Below are 26,741 nucleotides of genomic sequence, written 5' to 3' on the forward strand. Positions count from 1 at the left end.
TAGACTTCTAATGTGTCTCGGCGATGTTTCGCTGGTTTGGAAAGGGACACGGAGAGAATAAATGAAATACTCGATAGTAGGAGTTATCAGAGGTCAGTAGCAAGTAAAAATCCTACTCCTCTGCGACCTTTTATTACGTACAAAGCTCCAGTAAATGGTACGAGCCTACCATTCAAGTAGGACTATCCTCGTAACATCTCAATTCCATAATATTAACCGAGATGACCGCCTGAGATTAAAGTTTGCGCGTCTGACTTCCCGCATAGAAGAAAATTTATTGACCTTATTGCTTGAACGGATGGTAGCAGCGGTCTATTCAATCAAAGGGCCCGTCAATTGATAGCGTTTAACGTCGTTAGTTCGGCGTGTGTCAAAGATGAAGGAAAAAGTGTGGCGCCGTTCAATTATTCCATTAAATAGCGACTATACTTTTTTTAGTAGAACCTCGTATTCTGGCTAAAATCTCTAGGATAATCTTCAGACTCTTGCCATCTTGTTTTACCACGGACAGAACGGCAGTCGACGATTAATTTCAATGAAAACTGTAACAAGAAGTCTCAACATCTTACGTAGTCATTAGATGATGATTAATAATAGCGATGACTGTGTCTGATAAACAAAGGCAATTTTAATCGTCGGTTGGCAACCCTGGGTGAAGCCTCACTGTCAATGGGTATCATAGTTGTCGCATTAATATCAATTTTTTTCAGCCACGAGTTATTCACGGTCGACAGTGGATGATCGTCTCGATCTTTCGCCAACACTTTCGTCTGTGATCAATCCGATTATACCGATAACTGGAATCGCTTCTCCACGGGGTGTCCTTGTGAATCACGGCGCCTCCTGGCCACGAATGAAAACTCTGGGAATGGAACGCGAAGTGAAAGGGGATTCGGAGAGGGATGCGAGACAGCATTGCTTTCTACGATTCAATTTTTAAATATGAAATGTGAACGCTAGACTCACGTGGGTGAAGAAGAATATTTTTAGCGACTGGTCAAGTGGGCTTTAGAAGAAAGATAGAAATTAAAATTTATGATGCTTTAATCTTTGGAATGCTGATCTAAAAGAGGCTTCATTAAATCCACAGTATGCTCTAACAAAAATCCCTATAAGAGCGGTTCCCTTTTCCCAAATCTTCCTCAAGAATCCCCCAAGCCTAGTAATTTTTTAAAGCCTCTGGTGTCCCCAGAAGAGGCAAGACAAGATCCCATGGATTCCCCCTGGGGATAAGGTTACTAGAAAACTATCAGATCTTCTCATCCTCGTGGGAGGAGAAACCGTGTGTGCATCGATGCATAATCAATTAGGCGAGGTCATCTCACCGTGTTCCTTCGTCTGGAGGTGGCGAGCACGAAACCGAGTCCTTTCTCTCTCGTCTCTCCGTGGCCCTTGTAGCTTCGCTGGCCTTCTTTCTCTCTCTCTGTGTCAGCCAACAAATCAATCTATCCTCCTTCTTCGGCCCCTTTCCGCGATCACCGCGTATCCATCGCGAGATTCCTCCTCACAAGCGACGATGCAACGATAACCAACGCTGACCTACATGATACAGCGACACTGCGATCCACCAGTAAAATCGCCTTTTTTCCCTAGGGCACGCTCCCAGCGGGACGAAAGTGATCTGGCTGGTCGTTTCGAAATCCCTGCGAGTCGATAGCTCGTTTCGTTCGAGAGAATCTTCGAAAAGCACAGCGTTCCGAAGGTACACGCCGGGGGGCCCCATGGGGAATAAATTTATTAATTTGTATGCGTCCTGCTGGTTGAGGAGGGATTGGCTGGCTTGAAAGGGAATTTTTCTTCTCACATTTCTCCGTCAGGAATAGTATGTACTTTTGATTGTATAGAATTTTGTTAAAATTTGTTTATGAATAATGTATCTAGCTATCTACTATGTTTCTCTTTCCTAAGATCCTCGTTTTTTATCAGTCGAATTAGTAGTGGTCTAGAGATTAGATTCAATTAAATTATTTTCATTTCAAGTCCATTCATTTTCCTACATTCTTCCTCGGTAGAATAATAAGAGGCCATAGACAGAGGGATCAAGTAGTCCAAACATCGACTTACTCCCATCCTTCTGCAATTTGATTTCAATTTAACATAAACCAAATATTGTCACAGCAAGTGGGCTTATCTAGCTTCGACAGTAATCCCATCGTTCCTCGGAGATGCTCAACAAGGCTTAGGGTGTATTCTTCGAGGATTAATGAGATGAGCTGGTACTCGAAGTCTGGATTTCTCTGGGGTTCTATTAATAGCCTCGGTTTCACGGATTAAATCGTGATCGCAGATTCCGCGAGTGAATCGTGCATTCTTGTACATAAGTGGTAACGGAACATTCGTTCACCCTGGTGGAAGCGGCGAGTTAGCTGTAATTAGCTCTAATGAAATTAGAATCTAATTTCTTCGGAAGTGACTTGCTTCTTTATTAAGATTAGTGTCCAACGCAAATGAATTTATTTTAAGATCCCTCTGAGAATCAATCTATAACAGGTACCATTTTTGTAAATTGTCAAGTAAATTATCAATAGTTTGTCTGAACTTAAAATATACACATATTTTGTATGACTGTGCTTTGCTGGTTTGAGGATTTCTTTACACATTGCCACTCACTTCTTTAGAATAAAATATCCATATACTTTGTTTCCTGTTAGTCATCCTTACTTCATGCTTGTTCATCTTAGCATACATTGAAAAGATTAGTATTCAATATTATTCAATTGCCATGAATGACAATTTTATTTCCTTCTCTAAAGTCTCGTGAAACATCAAGGTTTCAATATTCCAACTTCTCTGTTCGGAAGATGAATTTTGTACACATGTGATCCAATGGCGACCTTCGTTCTACTTCTGAAGCCTCTTTTTATCCTCGATACGTATATGGAACGCACATGGATCGTGCACCCATCGAGATTCCTCTTCTTCTGTACAAGGTACCGATTCAATGGCAAACAAGCGCAAAAATTGCGATCTTTGTAAAAAGCAGAGCAGCTTTTTTGGTATCATCCCGAGAATCTGTTGTTTCCATCAACGTCTACAGAATCTCAGTCAGTCGTTGCGAAGTTTTTTCAACCTTGACCTTCATCGAGCACTGCTTCTTTTTGGAAATGACGAAAGAAGCATCGTGGGTGGAACTGTTTGATTATATTTGCTTATTTTATGTTAACTTTAGTTTCTTTGACTCTGAGAAGTCACTAGAATGTGAATACGATTATTCTAATTGGCTTTAGGCTTAGGAATTTATGCAAAGTACGTATATGAATTTTTTTACATCCTACTTAAAACTTGTATTCATTGTTTAAAGATGACTGAACACAGTCTGTTTCGTAAAATAATACGAAATTCGATTGCATTCTTTTCGAAATTAGCACGGCGAACGAAGGAGGTCGGCGAATCGATGTGAAAGGTAAATACAAATCGATTTCTCGTTTATACGGTGCGAACGCGTTCTTGCGCAAGCCTGACAATGGCCTGGCCACAAATAGCAATCACGCGGTGTTGATAAATTATCTTGATCTAAGTAAAAAATATTTCGTTTCCTTCGCTAAGCTGCAAGCAGTTTCTGTGATTAATCGTAGCTGTGATCAGTTAACTTCTCTGTATCAAACGCGTAAAATTCAATTTTACTCCTGAACAGGATCGATCACTTTAATTATTTCTGCAGATAGTAGCTCAATACGAAAGTTCAACAAGTAATTAATTTTCTTCAAAAATAAAAGAAAATCTTAAAAAATGAAGAATTAACGCATTTTCAAAAACCTTTAAACACAAATCACACTTAATCACCAAATCATATCTCAAGAAAATTACAACTCGACCAGTTTTCTCAATCACAGACTCTGAACCCATGACGCCAGCTAAAGATAACAATATTAACAACACCTTCTTAACACCGAACAAGTCACGTCTTCTTAATCCAATCCTGCGATGACTCAGAAACGATGAGTCTTCCGCCCAGAATCACACTACATAGAATAAAGGAACAAGATCACCGTCCTTTATTCCTTTTGGCAAAGGGAAGGGCACACGAAAGTGGCTCGTTGGCTCCGTAGGGTAATTACGCTAGTGAAAAGTCGAAAAGCTCACTAGGCCCGCTTTCAGGCCGCGGAACGTGTTCGTTCGTCACGGCTTGCGAGACTTCCGTTCTTTGTTCGCAGCCTCTATTCGAGCCTCGTCCTCGAGCGCTCCACAAAGGAGGACCCTTGTTCCCCAACGACGTTGTACAACCATAATTCCCGTGTATTACCACGTAGCTGCGTTTACGTCGCCGACAGTCGCGCGAATAAACAACTAGGAGGCGACGACACGTGTGGAAAATAAAGATGAGTCGATTTCCTCCTCGCCTTGCGGAAAAATCTTGTGAATCGTGGCACGTGCCTTTTGATCTCCAAATTCGATACGAGTTGCTTAGGTGTCTGATCGACTCCACAATAGCGATTAAGGGGAGTTGTGAGGCAGACATAATTTTATTATTAAATTCTCAACAAAAGTATAGTATACGAAATTATAGTAACTTTCCTCTTAAAAGGCAAGGATATTTTTCAATTTTGAATATCAATTTTCTCGAAATAAAGGCACACGCGTGCCTTATGCTGTTTAGTCTTACAACTAAGGTTATTTTTGCAAACGCAAAGATGACTGCAATGTTTAGAGGCGGGCTGGTCCCTGACAGTGCAAACAATGACTGCGATACGTCAATCGGCGACCGTGAGCGACTGCCTGAACTGCTCTAATTCAGTGAGCGAAACGTAAACATGCAAACAATGAGAACGAGAGCGTTTCGGAAACGCCGTGTTTTGGTTTCCTGCGATCGAAGGCAAATCGAACAAGGTTAATGGCCAGCTTCCTCTGTCGATCGTATAATTATGATGGAAACCATGGCGATGCACGCCCTGCACGCTCGTGGCTAATGCATTCAGAGGAATATGTATCGTTCGTTTGCCGCAGCAGTAACGCAATTCTAGATTTTACCTTTCTCAAATTTAATTATTAGTGAATATGTAGGTTATAATAAAAGGCGCATGCCAGAATCCAAAAAAGGCACTACTACTATTATAACATGTAGGTTCTTGCACTGAATGACAGGTTATGAATAATTTAAAAAACTGGTAACTGAATTTTTGAGGTTACAGAAGATGGAATTTACGAATCGAGATTTAGTTAATCTAGATCTACAATAATTCGATAATTATTATGAATGACACTATCACTCTCTTAAGATATCGAAACCTATACAACTGTATACCGTAACACAACACTGATTCAATAATTAACAATTTCCTTGAAAAGAGTTTGCAAAGGCCACGCGAATAACCTCAAATTGCACAAGAGACTTAAAGTCAGCGAAATAGTTCACTTTCATAACTTTCCGCTACTAAGAATGCGGCAGTCTCTGACTTGAAGCTTTGTCACTTATCGGGCGTTTATTGATCCCTTAATGATGTTTTATGGGGCACGTTTCTCGGTAAAGAAGAAACTTGGGCACTCGCCGGCTGCTTGTATGAATTTATGTTTGATGTTAAATGATGTGTTTATGCAACGCAGCCGAGAATGGCCAGCGCTTGGCAGAAAACGCCCTCTGTCAATTCAGCCTCCTATAAAATATTCGGTTGTTCACGTTCAGATAAACAGAAGCTAAAGCTGAGCTTTATTCGAAGGGAAAATGTGAAAAGAATTTTGTATATCTTTAAATTTACAGTCTACCATAATTACATTGATCAAATAATTGAGCTACTCAACCGAAGCACTCGATCATTGAAAAAACTTTGACAAGCAGCTCCTCCCTTAATCGCAATCTCTCTCCGTAGGTGTTACAAGACTCTAGATCTCAGATATCAATCAAGCAAAGTAGCCTGAGCCGTAGCTCAGCCTTTTTATTGTCTATTCACTCTTTCCCACCGAGACTCGTTAGCGAGTTGTATCTCCAAGCCCACACTCCATCTGTGTATTACACGCTCGCGAAATCCCTGGAGCTGAACGCTCGCGATCGCGAGCCTAGGTGCGGGGAATATACAGAAATAGCCCGTGACTCAATATTTAGGCAGCAGTGATTTGCCACAGCACATTTAGCACGAACAGCCTCCCGCGAGATCGCAGCCGTCGGGATCGAGAATCGATGATCCAACGCATGATGACTCCAGTTTCACTCGCGGTGTTTCATCGCGTTCACCGATTTCCTCTCGTGCACTTTTTGGCACCGATCAACGTAGCATCGCTTTCACCGCTGCTTGGAAATTGACTGATCCAAATCTGTCTCCAAACCTGTTCGCGGCTCTAGTTTGCATCAGAGCATCTTTGCTTTTCACGTGCAAGGCTTCTAATGATGTGGAACGAAGGTTTCGCTTATCTTTTATCGGTGCAAAATGAACGCTTGGAATAGTGTTGATGTTGAGATAATTGAAGGTGAAAGTTAGAATACTCATGATGTCTTGAAAATAGATCGTGAATTAGGATCGTTGTGGAACTTGTTTCAAGGTTTGCAGAACATCATTGATATTTTTGTTCTTCCTCTTCTGGGGTCTGATGTGTTTTAAATTCAACTTCTCGGCTTGTAATTTAACGTAAACAGTCTTTCTTTTATTCTGAACCGGAAGTTGCAGTACGAAGTTGAGGAAGCTAGTAATTCGAGGTTACAGATCGATCAAATTTGTTGGATATGTTTGTTCCCATGGAGTTTGTTACGGTTCGATGGAATTCTTCGGATGATTTATTGTATGTAAATTTAGTTGGGCAATAAAAGAACGATCAATCTGCTTTGCATGGAAAATGACAGAACTCGGTGGGCAGGTTACGTGACGCTAATAACCGAGACAGAGAACACTTGCCTCATTTGCATGATTTTGACATAATTTCGACAGCAGTATATCAATTACATAATTACACTGCACTGGAATCGCGACGCTTCGTCTTATCCTGACACAATTTCTATGATTTTGAAGCTTTCTTTTTCGGTATACTTTTGGTTAGCACGCTATGTATATGGTGTCCCTTTTGAACTGGTAAACAAATTTATTTTCAGTAACAAGTATACACGTGGAATTGAGAAAAACATAGGAAATAGTAATGACCTAGGTTTTTCATACATACTAAATTATAATCTTAGGTTATCTAATGTTTTGTATATCGAAACATAAGGAGTATTAGTGAACCAAATTTTTTTATATATATTAAATTATAACTAGGTTATTTAGTATTCTATATACAGAGTGTCTCATTACAACGTGTACAAAAATTTATTTCCACCGAGAAATACAGAATTTAATAAAACATAGGAACTAGTACTGGCCTAGTAATCAATCGCAATTTTAGACTACATATTTAATACTCTATATACAAGGTGTTCCATTTCAACAAGTACAAAAATCGATTTTTACTGAGAACTATTATAGAAAAATGGAAGGAAAATCTCTGATGTAAATACAAATTTATTGAAGTCTGCAAGTACTGAACTGAAACGTACAGTGGAACGAATAATTAAGTACACCTAGATTTTTTTGTCGGTACACTTTTTTTTGTATAAATATTGGTATCTTACATTCATGCGGAGCGTAGTGTTTAACTGTATCCTATATTTATACGTCACTGTATACATATATCGTCTCTATATACAAACCGATGAAACACGGTATATGTAATGTACATACATAATTATTGGTAGAAAAAACGGCGAATTGTTCCCCCTGATTTCCGCCACAATCGACTTCATTTCGTTAATGAAGTCACATTAACGCTGAAACGATCATAAATTGAGTACAGTGCAAAATTCTCGTTGACGCTCAGACTTTGTACTTTTTTTCATTACGCCTGTCTCGCTTATTTATAACTATTTTTTATTGTTCTTCGTGACAACGACTTCGTGATATGAGTGTCTTTCTTAACTGAAAATTAAGTCTGTTATGGGTAAACTTAAGTTCAATCGGTCTTCTCCTTTTTCATCGATTCATACAGTTTTTCATGATTATTCTTTATTGTACTTTTTATTGCGATTGAAATAAAAAGGCAAATGAAAGCTAGACGCTAACGTGACGTGAATTTCGCAATGAAAGAATATGATACACATTTGGAACTGGAGGTGATTCGTATCATATGTACAAGCCTTAAGGCGTAATTAATGGATATGGGACATATTACAATTGTGTCGATCAATGGGATAGAACACAGGGTTATCCCTATTTTAATACAATAAAAAAAGTGAACAGTCGATACAGTTCGTATTAAACAATAATAAGAAAAAAAAGATGAAAATAGAATCTAAATTCATCTCTTAGTCTCGAAAAAAGAAACTCTCTCGAGAAGAAAATGGCACCATCTTTGCCATTTTCTAATGCCTTCTAAAGGAACATTTCCACATGAGCAGTGCGAAACTGTCCTTTCAACAAATATCTGGTCACTGCGCAGGTGGAAACGGGACATAATCCTCAAAATAACGTCAAGTGTTCATCGAACGACAAACATTCTAAATGGTGTCAATGGACAACGATTACTGAACTCGAATGAAATCGAACATCGATGCAAATCGAAGTAGTTCTACTAAAGAAAATTCTCTATGTACAAAATAAAAAGAGGAAACTGAGAGATGCAAATCATGACGAATGACGAACATCTCATTAAACGAATATGGTACAACGAACGACCCTCCTCTTCGTTACGCATCGAAGCAACCTATCCTCCTACTTCCAATGTGCCGAACTACAGCGTCTATCTACAATTGTTCCCGTACAAAAACCATAGATCACTAAATACAATCAATCCGAGTCTCTGTATCCATATGAGCCAAGTAAACAGTCACCACAAAAGGTCATCTCAATGCCTCTCAAAAAGTCTTCTGATAGTCTTCATCTAAACCACTTCACGCAAGCTTCATGTAAATAGTGCGGTCCCTCATCTTGCAATGTTTCAAGTCCCGCAGCGCCCTCTGGGCCTCGCTGGGCGATGAGAAAGCCACCTTTGCATCCCCTGTTGGCATCCCTCTCTCATTGTATCTCCGTATAACATTCTCTCTCTTAACCTCAAAATCACCGAAGAACTCGATGATCTCATTAATATCAGCTTTGAAGGGCACGTTCTCCAGAGACAGAACACAGCCAGGCTTACCGAAGCCCTCCACGTAGTCCATGGAGCCTGGGTGTCGACCTAGCAGGTGTCTGGGCATGCCCATCAACCCTGGAGGACACCTGGGCCCAAAGCCTGTGTTGCCAAAGCGGGGTATGTGGTTCATAGGCCCAGTGAACCGTGGTCGCTGCTCCTGCAGAGGGGGGAAGTGCTGCTGCTGCGTCTCCATGACCTGTGGGTCCACCATGCCCAGCGTTTCCAGCATCTTCGCTCGTGGGACTAGCTCTATGGTGGGCACGTTCTTACCAAATGGTAAACCGTTCTTGGCGGTGGCTCTGAGGGCCTCGTCTGTCGTGTCGAACTCGCAGAAACACTCGCCAGCGGGTTTCCCGTTCTGATTGAGCAGCATGTGTATTCTATGAGGCACGATGCCGATGTCTGAGAAGAAGTCGAGGATGTCACGGTCAATCGTTTGGAAGGGCAGGCCACGCATGATCACGCAGTCAGACGTGGCTGTTTGGTTCATGCTGTTCTGCTCGTGGTCACGTTTCGCTTGGGCGAACTTCTCCTCGGTGATCGCAGTCGCGGTCACTGGTTTACTGCCAATCTTCAGGGTCGCGTTCACCGACGCCTTGGCGTCCTCTATCCTGGCGAACTGCACGTACGCCATGCATTGTGAGGAGTCCTTGCCACTGGTGATGAACAGGTCGTTGATCTTCCAGTCGTGAAAGAGTTTGGCGATATCCATTTCCTTGGTGAAAGACGGCAAGTCAGTTAACACGATGCAAGCTGAAGATCTGACGTCCTCTCCGTCTTCTCTTTCCTTCTCTGGCGAGTAAGAATCCACTGCTTTGTCGAAGAGGCTCTCTTCTAAATGAAGCACCTCTACTTCGGACCCCCGGACGTATCTGGGCATGCTCAGAGCGAGTTCCTTGCCCTCAGCTTTGCTGAACTTTACGTAGGCTATACCGACACGGTTCCCATGGTTATCGTTGATTAACTTCAGTCCATCCTTCCTGATGTAGATACCCGGAAAAGCGTGGCGAACATCTTGGTAAGTGGCGCTCAGTGGCATGTTGCGAACCTCTACGCAATGGCCTCCGCTATTACTTTTGTTCTCGTTGGAGAATCTTGAAGAGATGTTACTGGAACTACGGTTCGTTTGTCTGTCGTTCTCGAAATTGAACTGAGAGCTGTTTGCTTGGAAGGCATGAGGATTACGACGACCCTCCAGCTCTTGCACTTTATTCATAAACGGATTGCTTGGTCTGATACCAGGCCTGTAATTCATGGAGCCATTTGGACCATAGACATCTGTTCCAAACTGTCCAGACCGACCAGGGAACCTGACCTGATCCATTCTCCCTTGTTCAGTCTGGTTCCAGGGCTCCTTGGGTCTGTTCAGTGTAGCCACTCCTGTGCTTAAATTGGGCAGAGCCGGGCTGCCTATGTTCTGAGCCAGCGGGGTCATGCCTACAGTGGTGCCGAGTGTCTGCACGTGTGGCTGCATCAAGCTACCAACTCCATTTATCCCATTTATCGGGAACTGGCCTTGTTGCAGTATCGACTGCTGGCTGATCACAGAGCTACTGAAAGTCATGGAACGTTGCTCGCCGTCTTGCGACAGGGCAGCGACTCCAGCGCCGAGGATCCCGGGAGCTAACATGGCTGCCTGCATTTGTGTCTGCGGAGGGACTTCCCAGATCCCGTTCTCCAATGGCTTCTTGGCACCTGTCACTGGCTTATCTTTATGGAACTGGCCTACGCAGACCACGTCATTATTATCGTCGTCATTGCTGTCTTTGCGTCTCTCCCCTGTCGAGCTCCTCTTGGCGTCTCTGTCTCTGGACCGTGTGCGATCTCGTGACCTGGATCGATCACGTCGACGACGCCTGTCCCGTCTATCGCGTTCCCTGTCCCGCGACCTGCTCCTGTCCCGACGTCTACGGTCCCGTCCTCTGTCTCTGTCTCGCCTGTCCCTGTCCCTGTCGCGGTCTCGGGACCTAGACCTGTCTCTGGACCGCGACCTGTCGCGTCTGTCCTTGCGATCCTTGCTAGATTCGCTGTCGTTGTCCTTCTCCTTGTCCCGTCTGTCGTTCGGGGAGCCAGGCTTCTGAACCACCTGGGGGACAGCTACTGGGGCTGTCTGCATGAAGGATTGCAGGCTCAGAGTCTGCTGTCTAGCGGCCTCGATCACTTTCTGCATCTCCGTACGTGAGCTTAAGAGTAGTTTAATCTTCATCTCCTTGATCTTGCCGCCATCGTGCATCATCGCCTGGCGGGCGTCCTCGTCGGTGCTGCAAGATCCAGCGAATTGCGGTTGTAGAAAGCGGAATTTTTATTGGAGGAAATTTGGGACGGATTTTGGGATGGAATTTAGAGGAAGTGGGAATTTTTTTTCTTGTTTTAAGATAGAGTGATCCTACTTTTTTGTAACTTATAGAATTTAGAGAATCTAATAGGGGTGAGATTCCTTTTGTGACCTAGGTTATTCCTCGCCCCTTTTTTTATCATGGCATCAGGGAATTCCCTGAGACGAAGCAGTAGTACCAACATACGTAAAATTTATGACAGAACAGTAGTACCAACATGACAACCAAAATGTAGAATTATATTAACTAGGTTTTTGACTACTACTGTACATGAACGTCTTAACCACTACCACTATTTTGAATGGCGCTAAATAATGAATTAAAATAAAACGCGGGTGTTGAAGGATTGACCAAACTTTGGATCAGGAAAGCTGGACTTCCCAGAAGCCAGTGCATTGCTCTCTATTTCTACGAAGCTAGCGTTGTCCTGCGCATAAAACACTCAGCCCTGTCGCGACAGTGTCAAACACGAGAGCACAGCGCTGACTACAGAGTGTTCGCACAGGCTATAAATACGAAATCGCAGTGGCAACCACTTGTTGCACTGGAGCGCGGTGCAACGAACTCTAAAACGAGCATCTGAACGTCTCTCGTGGATTTAATGATTGAGATAAGGGATACTTGTTCACCTTTTGCTTCTTCGAGGTGACAAATGAAAAATGCAGAGTTCTTTATTTCTTTTTTATCAGAGTTGTAGGAGTAGGAGTACTGTTTCTTCAATTAGTGGATGGTTGGTTACCTGAAGGCTATGAAAGCATCTCCCAGCTCACCGCCGACAATGTGGACACCTCCTTCCGGTATGCTGAGGCCTCTGAAAAATTGGCGTATGTCCAGAGCGTTGGCGGACCATGCCAAGTTCTGTAGTCTGATTATCACACTCATTTTTGACTGTTAGTCGGGGGATCTGCAACCGAGCCGAAGGATTCGAGTTATAAACGAGGGTGGAATGACTCCAATTTTCGAATAGATTTATTTGCCCGCGAAATTACAGGAATTCAAAATACGAGTAGCTCGAGAGGAATGTATAGTTGGAGAATGGAATTGAGACTTCGTAAATTTTTAGTTTTTTGTTTATTTTTTTAGACGTGTTTACAGACAGATTTATATATTTTTTATTTATGTTTCGTTTTACAATTTTCTCGGGTGTTTTAATTTTTTTTAATTTATTTTTAATTAGAGTTCCATTTGTGGTAATAATCACGCACGTGTATATAGCAAACTGAACAGGAACTTGTTTTAGATTTAAGTTTAAATTACTTTCAAGATTATCGCTTTGTTTCCTTGGGCTTTATTTTTAAACCCACCGTCACGATAAAACGAAAACTTATTCAAAATAATCGTAGCTAGCATTTCAAGGAGGTCAGCTAATCTTTTAACAAAAACCATGTATTCCTAATTTTTTCAGATAAGACCGGTTCCCTAGCAAGTAGTGACCTCATATGTAATAATTCCAAATAAAGAAATGTTACTACACTAAACCATTCTTCAAACTCATCAAATATGATAAACTCGAGTTATAGCGAATATAGAACGAGCTTGTAATAAGGTCTTTATGACTCACTTAATCGCGATCATACTGTGTCAGTCATACTGTGTAGCAAAGTAACTACCATCTACATTTCACTGTTACTCTACCAATTGTTATCAAAAAGATATCCCAAAAAAAAGTAAAAAAGTTTTAATCTACTTATGTTTTCCATAATTGGAATTAATCTCCAAAGAAATTAGTCTTTTTCCATCTGAATTAGATAGAAATAAATCTCTGTGCAAATAAAATGGTCGTAAGCTATCCATTTGCAGGGATTACGCGCTTTTAAGCGCCTATCTCGATACCGGAAGCCGCAAAGCGTTCCTTAACGACGCCGATGCTCATCGACGCGCGCAAATCATGGTAAACACGCGACCTCGATCGCAAGATTGTTCCAGGTACTTTGCTGCGTAGCCTGTTATCACGATGCGTGTCCACGGTGGATGACGTAACGATGTCTCGCAGGACTTTCTCCGTGGATCGATTAAACCGTGGATAATTATGCGAACGAGGCGGTTGGACGACAATTAGTCGCGTTAATTGGTCGAGACGTCTCGTCTGATGAATAAAATATCAACAGGCCGCTGAAGAACCATTAGAAACTTGTTCGAAGTTTTGAAACAGTTGTGAGCTGAATATCCACCACATTAAATCAATTTTAGTTTGAATTTTAATTTAAGTCTGTTTTCTTCTGCATTAATTAACTAAAATAATACTCCTAGTACTCCTAGTTAAATTAAAGTAAATACTCTAAAGTCTCATTTATGGACTTAATTTTTTTTCCTCCAATTTGCACATAATAGTAGTAGAAAATTGAAGATTGAGTAAACGTATACTTTTCTGTGTTACGAAAATAGTTAGACGTTAAATAAGTAAAGAAATCGTGTGATCGTAGCTCTTCCTCTCGTCGAACACCTGTTTAGACCGTCCAAGTTTAATCGAGCTTAGAAAAGGGAGCGAGTGGAGTGATAGATGATCTAACAGAGGGCTATTTCCGGTTGGCTGCGCACTTTTTCACTATTCGCTGTTTGTAAAACGTTCGAAATCAGGCATCTCTGAGGAGTATCGTCGGTCTAGCACGTGTATCGCGAATCATTTATTGTTTCAGCAGACTCTGCATGCTCCAACGATCGATCTAACGTCGTGATCAATTTGAGAAACGATGTACATCTGTTAGATATCTCGCTAATAACTTAACGTTCAAAGATACGAATGTTCTTGCTTTGAATTTATGCTCGAAAGTTCATTCAACCTTAAGTTCAATTGATGTATATAAGTTTGTCTAAGTTTGAGGAGTTAAAAGTTAGTGCAGGACCTCGATTAACTGAGAAAAATTATTCTGCAGAAATGAAGAAGTATTAGTTTCAGATGTGAATATAATCAAGCCAGCTGATCGAGGTCTATATTTCAGAATTAAAGGAACGTGAAAAATCTAGAAAAATCATTTATCCTTAAATGTGTCAAAGACTACCCATTGAACCACCTGAACCGCCATCAGCACCGTCGCCAAAATGACTCAATTAACACGTCTCCAGTTTTCGCAACCTCGAGGCACAGTGCGCGGTGTCACAGTTCAAAATCACCCTAAACGTCGACCAATTTACTCGTAGATGAAATGATGATGAAACTTAATCGGCGATTTAAGCCCGTTTTCTCCAAACTTCCATCATCCAAACGTTGCATCCACAACGTACTGTTGTGGACGGTGAGAAACGATAACGATTCCGCAGATTTATTACTCTTTACCTTTCCCCTCTTATCTGACTTTCACTGTGACGCGTCGCTTGAGAAAGAAGTAGTCAAAATTGTTCGACAGCAAAGTGTGCACGATTTCAACCTGAGGTCTCTGAGGTTCCAGAGACAATCAGGCTCGTGGTGCTTTCGAGTGTTCAAGGTCAAGGTCCAGGTGAACAGTAGTCGAAGGATCGAGCCTCTCTGTGTGCTCTATAATCTTGTTTAGATTCAGAGGTACAGCGATACCCCTGACTTATATGCTAATTATTGAATACTATGCGAGTCGAATGGGACCGATGTAGGTATGCATGTTAATTAATATCTATTACATAAATTTGAGGTTGCTCAAGGCAGGCATGAATATAACTTTCTTTTCTTTTCATTGCCTTGGGAATGATTCTATGGTAAAGTTAGACAGAACCGAGGACTCAATATTTTTAAGTTACTCATTTCGATGGAGTGTTTTATTGTTTGGTGTCCATATTTTTGGTGTCCATATATATATATATATATATATATATATATATATGCACAGAATAATCCTGAGATTAGATACTACTATAACTGGACTATTACAAAATAAAATAAGATCAGCACTGTAAACGTAATTCATTTCATAAGTTACTCCCATTGTTTTAATGAATATTTATAGCATCGAGGAATTAACGTAAGTCAGGGGATTGCTGTAAAACACTGGTTCTCTGATTTCATCTTCTGCACTCCTTCATGTAGCTATCGAAAGCCTTGTGCTATCACTTCCTCTTTTTCTTACAGATTACTTCTCCATAATTTTAGTTTTATTCCAAGTTAAAGAACTTATTAGGTAAAACTGCGCCACTCTGATTTTTCTGCGTCCATCCTCCAAGCTTGAGAACCAGTGTCCACAAAAAGGAACGCTAAAATTCTACGAGCGTATTAATTCAGGCGTTTCATTCTATTATTCCACAGGTTTTCGCTAGCGAAACTAAAGGTGTCACATCAAAACCTGTTCTAATCGTCGCGAGGAGAATGGGAGGGGGAGATATCAAACCAGACTTAGCTACTTTGAGACCCTACAAGAGGGGATCGCTCTATAAAACTACAGAGCCAGAATATCTCCATCGCTAAAGGTTCTCCCTCCAATTGAAATCCTCATTCCCATCAGTCTCTCTTTTATTCTTTAGCCATTTGAAGCAAGTTCGTCGAACTATAACCCTCTGCTCACGTAACGAAACGAAACGTTTCCTCTGATTACAGTTGATCGTGGGCCACCACCTTCCATTCCCGAACGACGCACTTCCCTTCTGCTAAGATCGATGGAGAAGGGAGGAGAGGGATGGGAGGGTAGTCGATGTATCGGTCCGAAATCGCTGTAATTCGAGGCTGGCTGCACGTTCAGGCTCGAACAGAAATGAGATGATAAAAGCACAACGCCGAGCGAGACACAAGGGGGGAGAAGGTTCCAGTTCACCAGGCTTTTATGCCGCCAATCTGAACCTGTAGCTCCATCAACTTACAAGCAGTCGCGACGACCAAGACATCGCACACTCGTCTCTCTGTCTCTCTCCCTGATGATTGACAATCTCAGATTCTTAGATCAGACTTTGAGCCAGGGACTCGTACCACAGTATAAAATACCGGTATTTTTCGGTTAGACTCGTGGAAACTGAAGTACAGAAATACTGGTATGACGTCATACATCACTTTTCGGGTTTCTTTTTTATTAGTATATTTTTAAATAAGACCTTGAGCTAAAGACGGACTTATACTACAATGTAAAATACCGGTATTTTTAACGGTTTCCCTATTTCATCAAATTTTTTAAGATCTCTTAAATAGAGACCTAAAACTAGTATTAACCAATGTAGTACTGAATATCGCTGTAGTACCGAAACCAAAATAATTACCACCTCTAGAATATATTACATGTGGCAGTGTAAGGAAAAGAACACTCCACTCTACGTTTAGTTTATCTTATACTAGAATGGGACAGCAGATTCAGCAATAAAGGAGACGTGATGAGAGCGTGAAGACTCGTCAGACTATTTCCACAACCAGAATACTGAAATAAATATCTATATTATTTTTGGTATTGTAATGGTATCGGTATTTCGGTGATAATCGATTGTAGTACTTAGCTAGCATAATACTAATGTTAAGTCCCCGTGTTGATCAGACTCGACAGAGTTCCAAACATCTTCTGAGGCGCGAATTTTTGAGCAGATTTAAGTCTGGAATTTCGAAAGCTTACGGAAAGCAAAAGATGCTTGGAACTACGGCTCCGAGTAACGATTCTAGGATTTCTAGGTCAACCTACGTGGCTACGACAGTACGTGATCGCTAATAGTATTGATTGCGCGTAAGTGACTTGTAGCTAAACGAACAAAAACGTGTTGTATCTGTTCTCAGAACAATAAGGTTTCGTGTTACACGCCAACGATCTACGTGATACGCGTTGTCAGACTGCATCGAGGTGTGTGCGATGATGGGAGTAAAAGGGTGTACCATGTAGGCAGAAAGTGATTTGATTGCCGTCGTCCATCCGTTTCCCCGTCGCTCTGCACCAGTATTAAAATGTTTCTTCTAACGCGAAGCAACGACTTATCCTAATAAAATATAGAGCTATTGTATAACATGAACGTTTGAACAAGTCTGCACGAAGAGCTGAACGAGGTTCTTTTTGTTTAAAGTTTGATATTTAAAGGCTCCATTTTATAAGATGCTATTTTACGTCGTTTTATGAGTAATTGTTTAATGTTTTTTATAAACTCGTAGACATTAGTATTTTGTTAGATACAGTGAGCTGAATAGAGTATCTCGTATATAGAGATTTATGCATCGGCAATGCATTTTTGGTTTAATGCTTGTATGCTTTAGAGTTGTTATATTCTTGTCGCAACGAGACCGAAGGAAAGGACACTGCACTTCGTATGTGTCAGTGCATTGTATGTAACGGGAAGAAATGTGCATTTGGAAAAGTTTGTAGAGTAATTCGATGACCACTGTATCCACGCAGAACATGCAACGAGAATGCACTTGAATGAGAAGGCGATGACTCCCAGCTCTCAAGGACCTCGTAAGAAAAATGCGCTTCACGGCAAAGAAGAGTTGTGAGATCGAGACGCAGCAAATATCTCACTTCAGCCTTCTTTTTTTTTAGGTCTCTTAACTTATCTATCTCGTTTATCAATGTACTCTATGAAAGCTATACCTACACAACCGTCCTTTGTATCTTTTACTTAGAGTTTTTTCAAATAATTTTTTTTATGATGAAAAAAAAAATCGTAAAACTTAGCTTATCTACTTAAAATAGGAGATATGTTAACATTTAATCATTTTCTGTATTTCAGGAATTGCTTTAGCGACTAATCTGTTGAAACTATGTACTAATTTAGAGGTGTATATTTCAGAACTGTCTGCAAAATACTTTCAACCACTAATAAACTTACCTTCTTTTCAAATAAAATAAATGGATCAAGTAATCATAGTTGCTGCATTCTAAAGTATTCAAGCATGGAAGAAAAATAAAGGTCTAACATAAAGTTTAGTTGATGTGTTTGAAAATGACTAATATATATATACATAATTTTTAAACATTAATCTTATGCAATTATGAGCAGTATCCATGATTACAATTATCTAAATTAATTTTAATCTTTTAACTCAAATTAAACATAAAAAAGATAATAATTCAGATACTTAAGTAAGGAATATTATGTCCCAAGAATAGTTACGATTTTCCCGAAAAAATGCGTTCACCCGCTTTATGTTTCTGAACAGAATATGCATTTTCATAAAAAAAAATTGTGAACTGTTCAGTTATACTAAGGTAAGTTTATGATGTTGGGGTAAATGTGATAATTAATATTTTTAATAAAATGAAGAAAATACAGGATCATCACTTAAATATGAAGAATGTTCTCCATTTCTGTATCTTCTTCTTAGTTTCTTTATTATTTGGATTTATCCATTTTATTTCTTACTTACCATTCCTTTTTTAATGAGAATATATAACGAAAAGAAAGAAAAATATTTCGCATGAAATGTAGAATGTAAGACGGTGCTTAAATATCAACCATCTTGGAGCATTCCAAGATAACGAAGGACTAAATATGAGCCTGTAGTAAAATCACAACACTTCCCTCCAGAATTATGAGCTAAGTTTTATTACGTTACTTATGAAGCATTACCTTCGGCCTTAGACACGTGAGAAATTTCTTCCTTCTTCACCCTCAGTTAAAACGTACGATGAAAGATAAGAAGTCGATGTGAATAAAGACGACCGAGCAGCAAACAGTCCATCAGCGAAGGACAATAAAACGGAGAAGCAGAAAAGGAGTTAACTGCACCGTGTCATTGTATAAAAGTCCACTGATGAGGCTGATACCTGATCTTGACACCTAACACACACCAACTTGCCTATGTTCCTGCAACACACACCATTTTTTCCATACTGTACCTATAACCTCTTACAACAATCGAAGACTGTAACTATAAAACACATTAAGAATCACCTTTATTAAATCTTAATTAAGTACAATATAATTCACACCGTGATTAAACTATATATGTAACAACGCGTGCTGCTTCTTAAGTTATACTCGTTTAAACATTCAAAACTTTAATTTTTCAAACTCTACAAAATTACGCAACTTTTCTTTCGATTAATCGCACTCAGCACACAAGGAATATTTACTCTTTTTGTTCGAGAAAGTTGGAAGTAAAACAAGAAATCTGTATAGTGAAAGTAAATATAATTAGATCGGAAATAAAAATCTTCGCGAACCCTTGAGTGTATTTACGTTTACGAACTTCATTGATACGCGCACGGAAGCATCGTAGTCGATACGCGGAAGTATTGACTCCTAACGCCACGTACTCATCACGAAAGAAATATCCGAAACAAAATTTTGTCGACGATAATGCTATCAATGATATCACGAAAAGTTGCATGAACCAAGGAACTTCGTACACGAGAAAATCTACGTATCGAGGACGCTAAGCAAGCTTCCAAGGCAAAGAGGAAGAATTATACGTTGCGTTACTCCAATTCGCCATTTTCAATGGCATTAGAAACATTCGTCGGAAATATTTCAGAATCACACCAGAATATTTGACTCACCGAACTTACTATGTAAAAACGGCGGGTCTCATAAGGAGAATGCTGAGTATGGATGCCGTAAACAAATTAGAACGCGACGACGAAGGTATTTTCTGTCGAATGAACGCCAAACAGTTCCTCTTGTGAGCGTATCCCGGAATGGCTGACGGAGTCCCTGCGATTCGTCATGAAAACCCCGTGCAATTACTCGCGTCATTACTGCCAACATCAATGCAGCTAATTTTGAAGAAATTTTCTATATTCTACATGGCATTCAAGAAATCTAAGATTAATTCTTAATAAAGATAAATGAAAAGCTTAAAATAAGTTGTTTCATTACTTGCTTAGTTTTTTAGAATAATAGTTTTGAATATATATAAATAGCGTGCGAAACACGTGGATAGTTTGAGACACTTGTTCTTAGAGAACTCATAGTTCTACGATATGAGTTTTATTTTTTTCAGAAAAGTAGCTATTAATTAGTAATAAAAAATTCTGTGCAGCAGAATTTAAGTTTAATTGAATTTCATTTGTTTCAGGTTTTATTGCGTATTTTCTACTAGTAATTATATGGTACTATTAGTTTATGTGGTTGAATAATTACCTAGATTAGGAATTTGCATGTCGATACCAGCGCCAATCTACTTGAGGAACTTCGAGAGATTCGAGAAGGCACGTAGTGATTCGGTTGCGCGGGTAGAAGTTGGATTGTGAGGTTGTGCAGTGTAGCAGGCGAGGAAAATGGCGATGGCAACAACTCAAGTTAAGGGAAGCGGGTGGCCGAGGAGAGCGAGTAACAGTTCGTTTGAGGGAAAAGTGGTACAGAATCAGTCTGTAACTATCAACAGGACAGTTAATTTGTAAGTGATGAAGCCAGTACGGGACTTAATTACATTATTTTTTAGAGTTTAATGTTTTGACTGCCTCTCCTGTAGAACAACTATGGCCGGTTTAAGAGACGCTAGCAATTAAAAATTATGTTCCTAACACCTTTCGATGCATCTTATACGGTACAACCATGAGACGGCTGTTCATCTTTTCGTTAAGTAACGATGGAAATTTGAAGCAGCGACTCGATTGAATTTTATGATAATCGATAATTCGATGAACTAATAATTGTTCCTATTTATGTTCTAATATAAAAAGCATTTGCTTTAAACAATTTTGAGAGTAGTAATATATTTTTAATGCTGAATTAAGAATGTTTATGTTTGCTTGAAATTTCCATGCATAGATTAAAATTATACCTTTCGTGCTTCATTTGCGCAAGGTATATTATATTTGAGCTATACTAAGTTCTGATTATTAAGAGACTTAAGAGAATTTGATTTTCATTGCAACATTATATTTGTACGTATCATTACTGATGAATTTATAAAAGTTGTAGTCAATATACTCGAAGTATATTGGCCTCTTTTATACATCAAGTGTATATTTGCGTACAAAATACCTTTTATTATTTCTTTCAGTCACAGAAATAGTGTGACTGTGAATTTGTAATGCGTACACACCTGAAGATAGTTGTATTGTCATTGTTCATGGCTTTTACTTGTACAACACGAATCACTTTGATGCCTTGTATAAAATAGAAAATGTATAAAATAATTGTGCAAGTCCGAACTACTATGCCCTAAGTTGTATAATCTGTAATTTTTAAACCTAAAGAATACATGTATTCTTTTTATCGGTAATAGGACATGTTTTTATTGGCAATATAAAATACTTTTGTATTTACATTATTATGAACATACTTGTCTTATGCCTTGTAGTTCATAAGAAATAATTATTGTCCATTGGATAAAACAATATTTTGAATATTTTTTTATGAAATTATAAGTGGATTGTCAGAAAACTAATATTAGAGGACATAAGAGCTAACATGTATTATAATCTGAGACTTAACCTTTTGTTGATGCGACTTCAAGTGTGTTCTACATATGCAACAGAACACTGAAAAATGTAACAGATGTACTATATATCTAGAAACATTACAAAGCATCATTTGGCACTTATGAGTGAATTGTACTCTTAATTTGTATAATGTAATGAATCAATTAATTATAAGTATTTCAATGAATTAATCACACTTGAATATGCAAGTATTTACAACTATATAACACATAAACATTAAAAAAGAAACTCGAAAATTATATTACATACAAGCTGTTAAGCTGTTATGAATTTGATAAATATGCAAAATGTATTGTGTTTCAATATCACATTACCATGTGTTATAAGAAAGTATTGCAAAGTTATAACAGTAGCACTAATATGTGTATTATGTACTTCCAACCAAATAACATGAGTAGAGTTGATAAAATTAGTTTATGACCAATGCTGTTGAATGTGAAATGTAATATTATCAACTATAATTGATATTTTGTACTCTACACTTAAGCAACCACAATGTATGTGGTTTCTTTTTAAATAGAAACTTACAGATATAGAAAATGAATCGGAACCAGATTTATTATGTGGTATTTTGTTGAAGATTGTTCAATACTATATTTGTACACAAGCTCTGTAAATCTCACAGGTATAAATTTTATTGATTGCTACTTATCCATAATTTCCTGACATAGATGTTCATTTGTTCACTGTACATACATTTTTATATATTATATACTTTTTATATATAAAAAGTGTTGGACATAAAGTACTTATTTTTATACTATGAATTTGTATGTTATTCTTCTTGCTTGCATGAAAAACAATATTTTTTTGTTTTATTGTATCGAATGTGAAAATTAATATAAGATTATTGGGGAGAAAACATACATGCTCAAATTATCTAATGCATTGTGAGTACCCTGTATAAATTTTTATGATTATGTATATTGTAATATTGTTTGTGGAAATAGTATTCAAGAGACTGGATTTAGTTACTGAAGGATTATATTGAACATACAAGAGCCTAACACAAAAATACAACTCATTTATCATAGATATCCTTTGACAAACTATACATTTGGAACAAAAGAGCCACTCTTCGAGAAAGATCCATCAGTACCTGCGAGGTTTCAGCGCATGAGAGATGAATTTGACAAAATTGGAATGCGACGCAGCGTAGAAGGGGTTTTATTGGTGCACGAACACGGATTGCCGCACGTTCTCCTTCTTCAATTGGGAACAACATTCTTCAAGTTGTAAGTATTAATTTTACGCGAATCGTATAAAATGTTAATTCTTTGTCCTATCCAAAGGCTTATCTTTTTTATCTGTTTCATTTTATAGACCTGGAGGAGAACTAAATGCAGGAGAAGACGAGGTAGAGGGCCTAAAACGGCTCCTTACAGAGGTAACAGTTAGCACGAAGCCTTAAGCTACCTTACAAGGTAGCTAGGAGTGGCACTTTGATATGTTAGATTGTAACACTGTCTATAAACCTATTGTACCAATCCTGAAGACGTTTGTAGAATTTATGTAACCGGGCCTGTAGCTCAAAATAGGGATTTTTCTAATTTTTCATACTAGGACACACATGCTTTTAGTGTGCTGCATGCCCGGACACTTCAATGTTTATAGTGATAAAATTATAATTTATTATGCTATAAGTATCATGGTTAGCTAAGAACATTGTTCTTATTTCGTTCATTATATGTATTAGTTGAAACAAAAGGAACAAACCAAGAAGATTGTAATAGTAAGAAGACTGTATTGTATAGTACCGTTAACTTTTATAACCGCGAAGGAGAAAGATGGGAATGGACAATTGTAATCAGTCATAGATAGTTCTAAAAATTTATAGTAGAAAATAATCGAGATATGTAAGATATCAGTTTTCCCTCGTGTGATCAATAGGCAGTCCTCTTATGCAATTATGCATTCATCAAGGTTCTCATTAAAATGAACTTATGTACAACAGCTGTTTCATTTGATTAGGTATCTGTAAGTAAAGGAAGCCGAAAGTATTTTAAGAAATACTTCTGGCCTGCAACAATGATCATGTAGAAGTTATAGGAACATATTAGGAAACCATTGAAATTAATGAAACTAATAAAACTACAGCCGTTTTAAATATGTAATAAAGATTGTGTAACCATGTTCTTAGTGGACTGAACGAAGAAGATTGTATTTTAAACACACACATATATATATATTAAACATGAACGAATGAAGTGTTGACTGATTAAAATAATGGATGATATAACGTTGACGTAATTTTTAGACCTTCGGACGTCAAGATGGAGTCAAACAGGAATGGGTGATAGAAGATACCATCGGAAATTGGTGGAGACCGAATTTTGAGCCACCTCAGTATCCTTATGTACCACCACACATTACCAAACCAAAAGAACACAAAAGGCTATTTCTTGTTCAGTTACAAGAGAAAGGTAATTTCATTTTATGCTATTTCAAAAATCCACTAGTTCAAGTTCAATTTAACGATACAAGTAATTTAAAATTTGCAGCTCTATTCGCAGTACCGAAAAATTATAAATTAGTTGCAGCACCGTTATTTGAGTTGTACGATAATTCACAAGGATATGGACCCATTATTTCCTCTCTACCACAGTCACTTTGCAGGTAATTAAAATTGATCAAATTGTTAATCTAAAATATCTGCTAGTTGTTTTCTAACTTCTATTTAATCTTATATTTCAGATTTAATTTTATCTATATGTGAAAGAAATGTTAAGTGAAAAAGTGAAGTAATTTTATTTAAGTTAATAAAAGAAGGAAGAACTATTATAAATACTATGTATGTATGAGATGACGAGTGAAACGGCAAAAAAAGACTTCTGTTCTGTGTATAATATATGACGTGCACTAAAAGATTAAATCATTTTTTAAGTAGTACTTATACAATTCATTCGCACTTTTAATCTCTAATCCTTGTAATTTATGTCATTTCTCCACTACGTGCTTAATGATAGAGGTCATTATTATATTGACATATTTAGTCTAAGGTGTATATATATTGTTAAACTTTATCGTTTATATGTATAATTGCGAAGCGTTTTAGTTTTATGTTACAAATCCTCTAGTGAAAAGATAAAGGCCATTTACTATGCATATAATTTTGTGACAGATATAATTTTGTAAAGTTATAATAAAATTCACGAACTTCGATATTAGAATTAAATTTGATATTAAGAGAAAGAATCGTGTTCATTACTATAAATTTCCTTCAATTCTTTCCACTTTTGTAATAACTGTATTCAAGCGTACGCAAATATATTTTTGGAAAAAAAAACAATTATAAAACGATAGGAAGTCGTGCGAAGTACTTCCGGTTTCTCAATCCCGCGGCTTCTGTCGCCATTTTGTATCGATAAGGTGTCTCAACACGTGTATCTGACATCCAGAAACGTCAAAACGCCAGCTTGGAATGTTATCACAGGTTTTTCTTTAGTTTAACTGGAAGTTACAGATATTTGTAAGAAAAATGACGCAGGAAGAAACCATAATGACAAAGGTATAATGAAAATAATGATTCTACTTAGTTTTTCATTGATACACGAAATATCTTATCTAACCTGCTCTTGAAATTTTTTCCATGCCCGACTCTGTGAACATCAGATGCAAAAGGTGGAGGACTCGTTGAGAGACTCTTTGCACAGAGTCGACGTTCTCGAGAAAAGATTAAAAACAAAACTGTTCACGATGGAGACCCGTGAACGACTAGAGACAGAGCTGGAGGACCTTAAGGAGGTACTTAAAAGAAACGAGGAAAAGTTGATGGGCTTGAGAAAGCAAAATACAAAGTCGTTCATGGTCGCAGCGTGCTTGGTTTTCGCATGTTTCCTGCTCTATGGATTGTATTTAATGATTTTTGGGGAAATATAATATTTGGTTAGAAATATTCTGACAATGAATGTTATCTCATATTTATTGAAATACTGTAACTGTGTGTGGGATTATTGAATGATTCTATGATCAATGACTGCCGTGAGTAAGAATGTGTACTATAAGATAATTTCTTTTTTTGTATTATACATTATTTTATACGCATTGTATATTGAACTCCACTGGACCAAATAATATAAATGTGTGAGTTATACTACAAATTTAGTTCTGTGACATTGAGGATTACTTGAATACCCTAGCAGAACTTTTTTATTCTAGCAAATATAGATTTAATTAATATAATACTGTATATATAAGGAACAATAGATTCTTAATGGATGTCACATTTATATAAAAAATTATTATGCGTATAAACTCTTAAAAAATAAGAAACTAGATACTTTCTCTCTATACAGAATCCTAGATTCTCTCTACATTTCAAATAGAATGATAATTACTTTTCCGAATAATAAAGAATTTTCCAAATAGTTTTGAAAAGATTTGAAAAAGTGCGCTCGATCATGGCAAATGGTTGGTGGCGGGAAAAATTTCAGTAACTAATGGAGAGCATACTAGATGTCGCTTATGTGAGGTCATTTTGTTCGTAGGTTACCCTTACTCGATTGGATGGTGGCGACACCATAGTGCTCTCGAAAATTTAAAAGTGTTACGTGCTAGTGTGTGCTGCTGCAATTTTTGCCCATAAAAGGTATTTAAAAACTCTTCTACTATTTATACGATATGTCAATAGTTGATTCAAGGAATAATAATTCAGTGGGAATAAATGTGAGAGGAATTAGTAGCTGTAAATATATTTCTGAGAGAATTTTAAGTAGCTTCATAAGAGGGTTACCTCTGCTCTGTCATTTGCGCGGGAATCAGGACGAAATTGTGTTTTTTTCAAATATATTACAAAAAAATTGAAGATGATTAATTTCATTAGTGACTGAATATTGAAGGGTTCTTGTAACCTATAATGATAGAATTTGGGATACGATATCTAGAGAACATAAATATAGTTATATAAATTAGCGTTTCTCCACAACTCATCGCTTCGCTCACACTCATTCTCTCTTTTTCTCTCGCCCAAATCTTGAAAAACCACCTGTCCATATAATCGTCCGCCTATATCCCAGACACCCAGACAATAAACCGAGCATCAAGTATTCACCACCCCAAAAAATTCGAA

The 26,741-nt window shown here is 38.2% G+C and overlaps 3 protein-coding genes and 1 long non-coding RNA gene across 6 annotated transcripts; 2 read left to right on the plus strand and 2 right to left on the minus strand.

Annotated features, from left to right (window-relative positions):
* Positions 1 to 6,925: 6,925 nt before the first annotated feature.
* Positions 6,926 to 18,987, minus strand: LOC143184175 (uncharacterized). The gene is made up of 3 exons (XM_076386220.1): positions 18,852 to 18,987; positions 12,160 to 12,324; positions 6,926 to 11,345 (listed from the first exon to the last, which is right to left on the minus strand). Exons 2-3 carry the CDS (start codon positions 12,300 to 12,302, stop codon positions 8,846 to 8,848), a joined length of 2,643 nt encoding a protein of 880 aa, XP_076242335.1. The 5' UTR covers positions 12,303 to 12,324; positions 18,852 to 18,987; the 3' UTR covers positions 6,926 to 8,845.
* On the minus strand, positions 18,805 to 20,506 carry LOC143184203 (uncharacterized). 2 transcript variants are annotated; one of them, XR_013002738.1, is made up of 3 exons: positions 20,367 to 20,506; positions 19,793 to 19,937; positions 18,805 to 19,088 (listed from the first exon to the last, which is right to left on the minus strand). It is a non-coding gene; the product is annotated as an uncharacterized LOC143184203 (long non-coding RNA). The 2 variants fall into 2 exon arrangements; XR_013002737.1 differs by having other exon boundaries at positions 19,784 to 19,937.
* Positions 20,434 to 24,859, plus strand: Cpsf5 (cleavage and polyadenylation specificity factor subunit 5). Of its 2 annotated transcripts, XM_076386238.1 has the most exons (6): positions 20,436 to 20,622; positions 22,708 to 22,908; positions 22,997 to 23,060; positions 23,931 to 24,096; positions 24,175 to 24,289; positions 24,368 to 24,859. In XM_076386238.1, the coding sequence occupies exons 1-6, from the start codon at positions 20,504 to 20,506 to the stop codon at positions 24,387 to 24,389; spliced, it is 687 nt and encodes a 228-aa protein (XP_076242353.1). In that variant the 5' UTR covers positions 20,436 to 20,503; the 3' UTR covers positions 24,390 to 24,859. The 2 variants fall into 2 exon arrangements, with proteins under 2 accessions (XP_076242346.1, XP_076242353.1); XM_076386231.1 differs by having other exon boundaries at positions 20,434 to 20,622; positions 23,931 to 24,289.
* LOC143184194 (uncharacterized) lies at positions 24,852 to 25,649 on the plus strand. The gene is made up of 2 exons (XM_076386249.1): positions 24,852 to 25,181; positions 25,286 to 25,649. The coding sequence occupies exons 1-2, from the start codon at positions 25,152 to 25,154 to the stop codon at positions 25,550 to 25,552; spliced, it is 297 nt and encodes a 98-aa protein (XP_076242364.1). The 5' UTR covers positions 24,852 to 25,151; the 3' UTR covers positions 25,553 to 25,649.
* The last annotated feature ends 1,092 nt before the right edge of the window (positions 25,650 to 26,741 follow it).

Source organism: Calliopsis andreniformis, chromosome 2 (genome assembly GCF_051401765.1).
Source record: "Calliopsis andreniformis isolate RMS-2024a chromosome 2, iyCalAndr_principal, whole genome shotgun sequence".
Taxonomy (NCBI): Eukaryota; Metazoa; Arthropoda; class Insecta; order Hymenoptera; family Andrenidae; genus Calliopsis; species Calliopsis andreniformis.

Coding starts and splice junctions, on each gene's coding strand:
- LOC143184175 (XM_076386220.1), bottom strand. CDS start 12,302: ATGAGTGTGATAATCAGACTACAGAACTTGGCATGGTCCGCCAACGCT. Junction 11,346..12,159: donor GATGCTTTCATAGCCTTCAG/GTAACCAACCAT, acceptor TGGATCTTGCAG/CACCGACGAGGACGCCCGCC.
- LOC143184194 (XM_076386249.1), top strand. CDS start 25,152: ATGACGCAGGAAGAAACCATAATGACAAAG. Junction 25,182..25,285: donor AAGAAACCATAATGACAAAG/GTATAATGAAAA, acceptor TGTGAACATCAG/ATGCAAAAGGTGGAGGACTC.
- Cpsf5 (XM_076386231.1), top strand. CDS start 20,504: ATGGCGATGGCAACAACTCAAGTTAAGGGAAGCGGGTGGCCGAGGAGA. Junction 20,623..22,707: donor ATCAACAGGACAGTTAATTT/GTAAGTGATGAA, acceptor CATTTATCATAG/ATATCCTTTGACAAACTATA. Junction 22,909..22,996: donor GGAACAACATTCTTCAAGTT/GTAAGTATTAAT, acceptor TTCATTTTATAG/ACCTGGAGGAGAACTAAATG.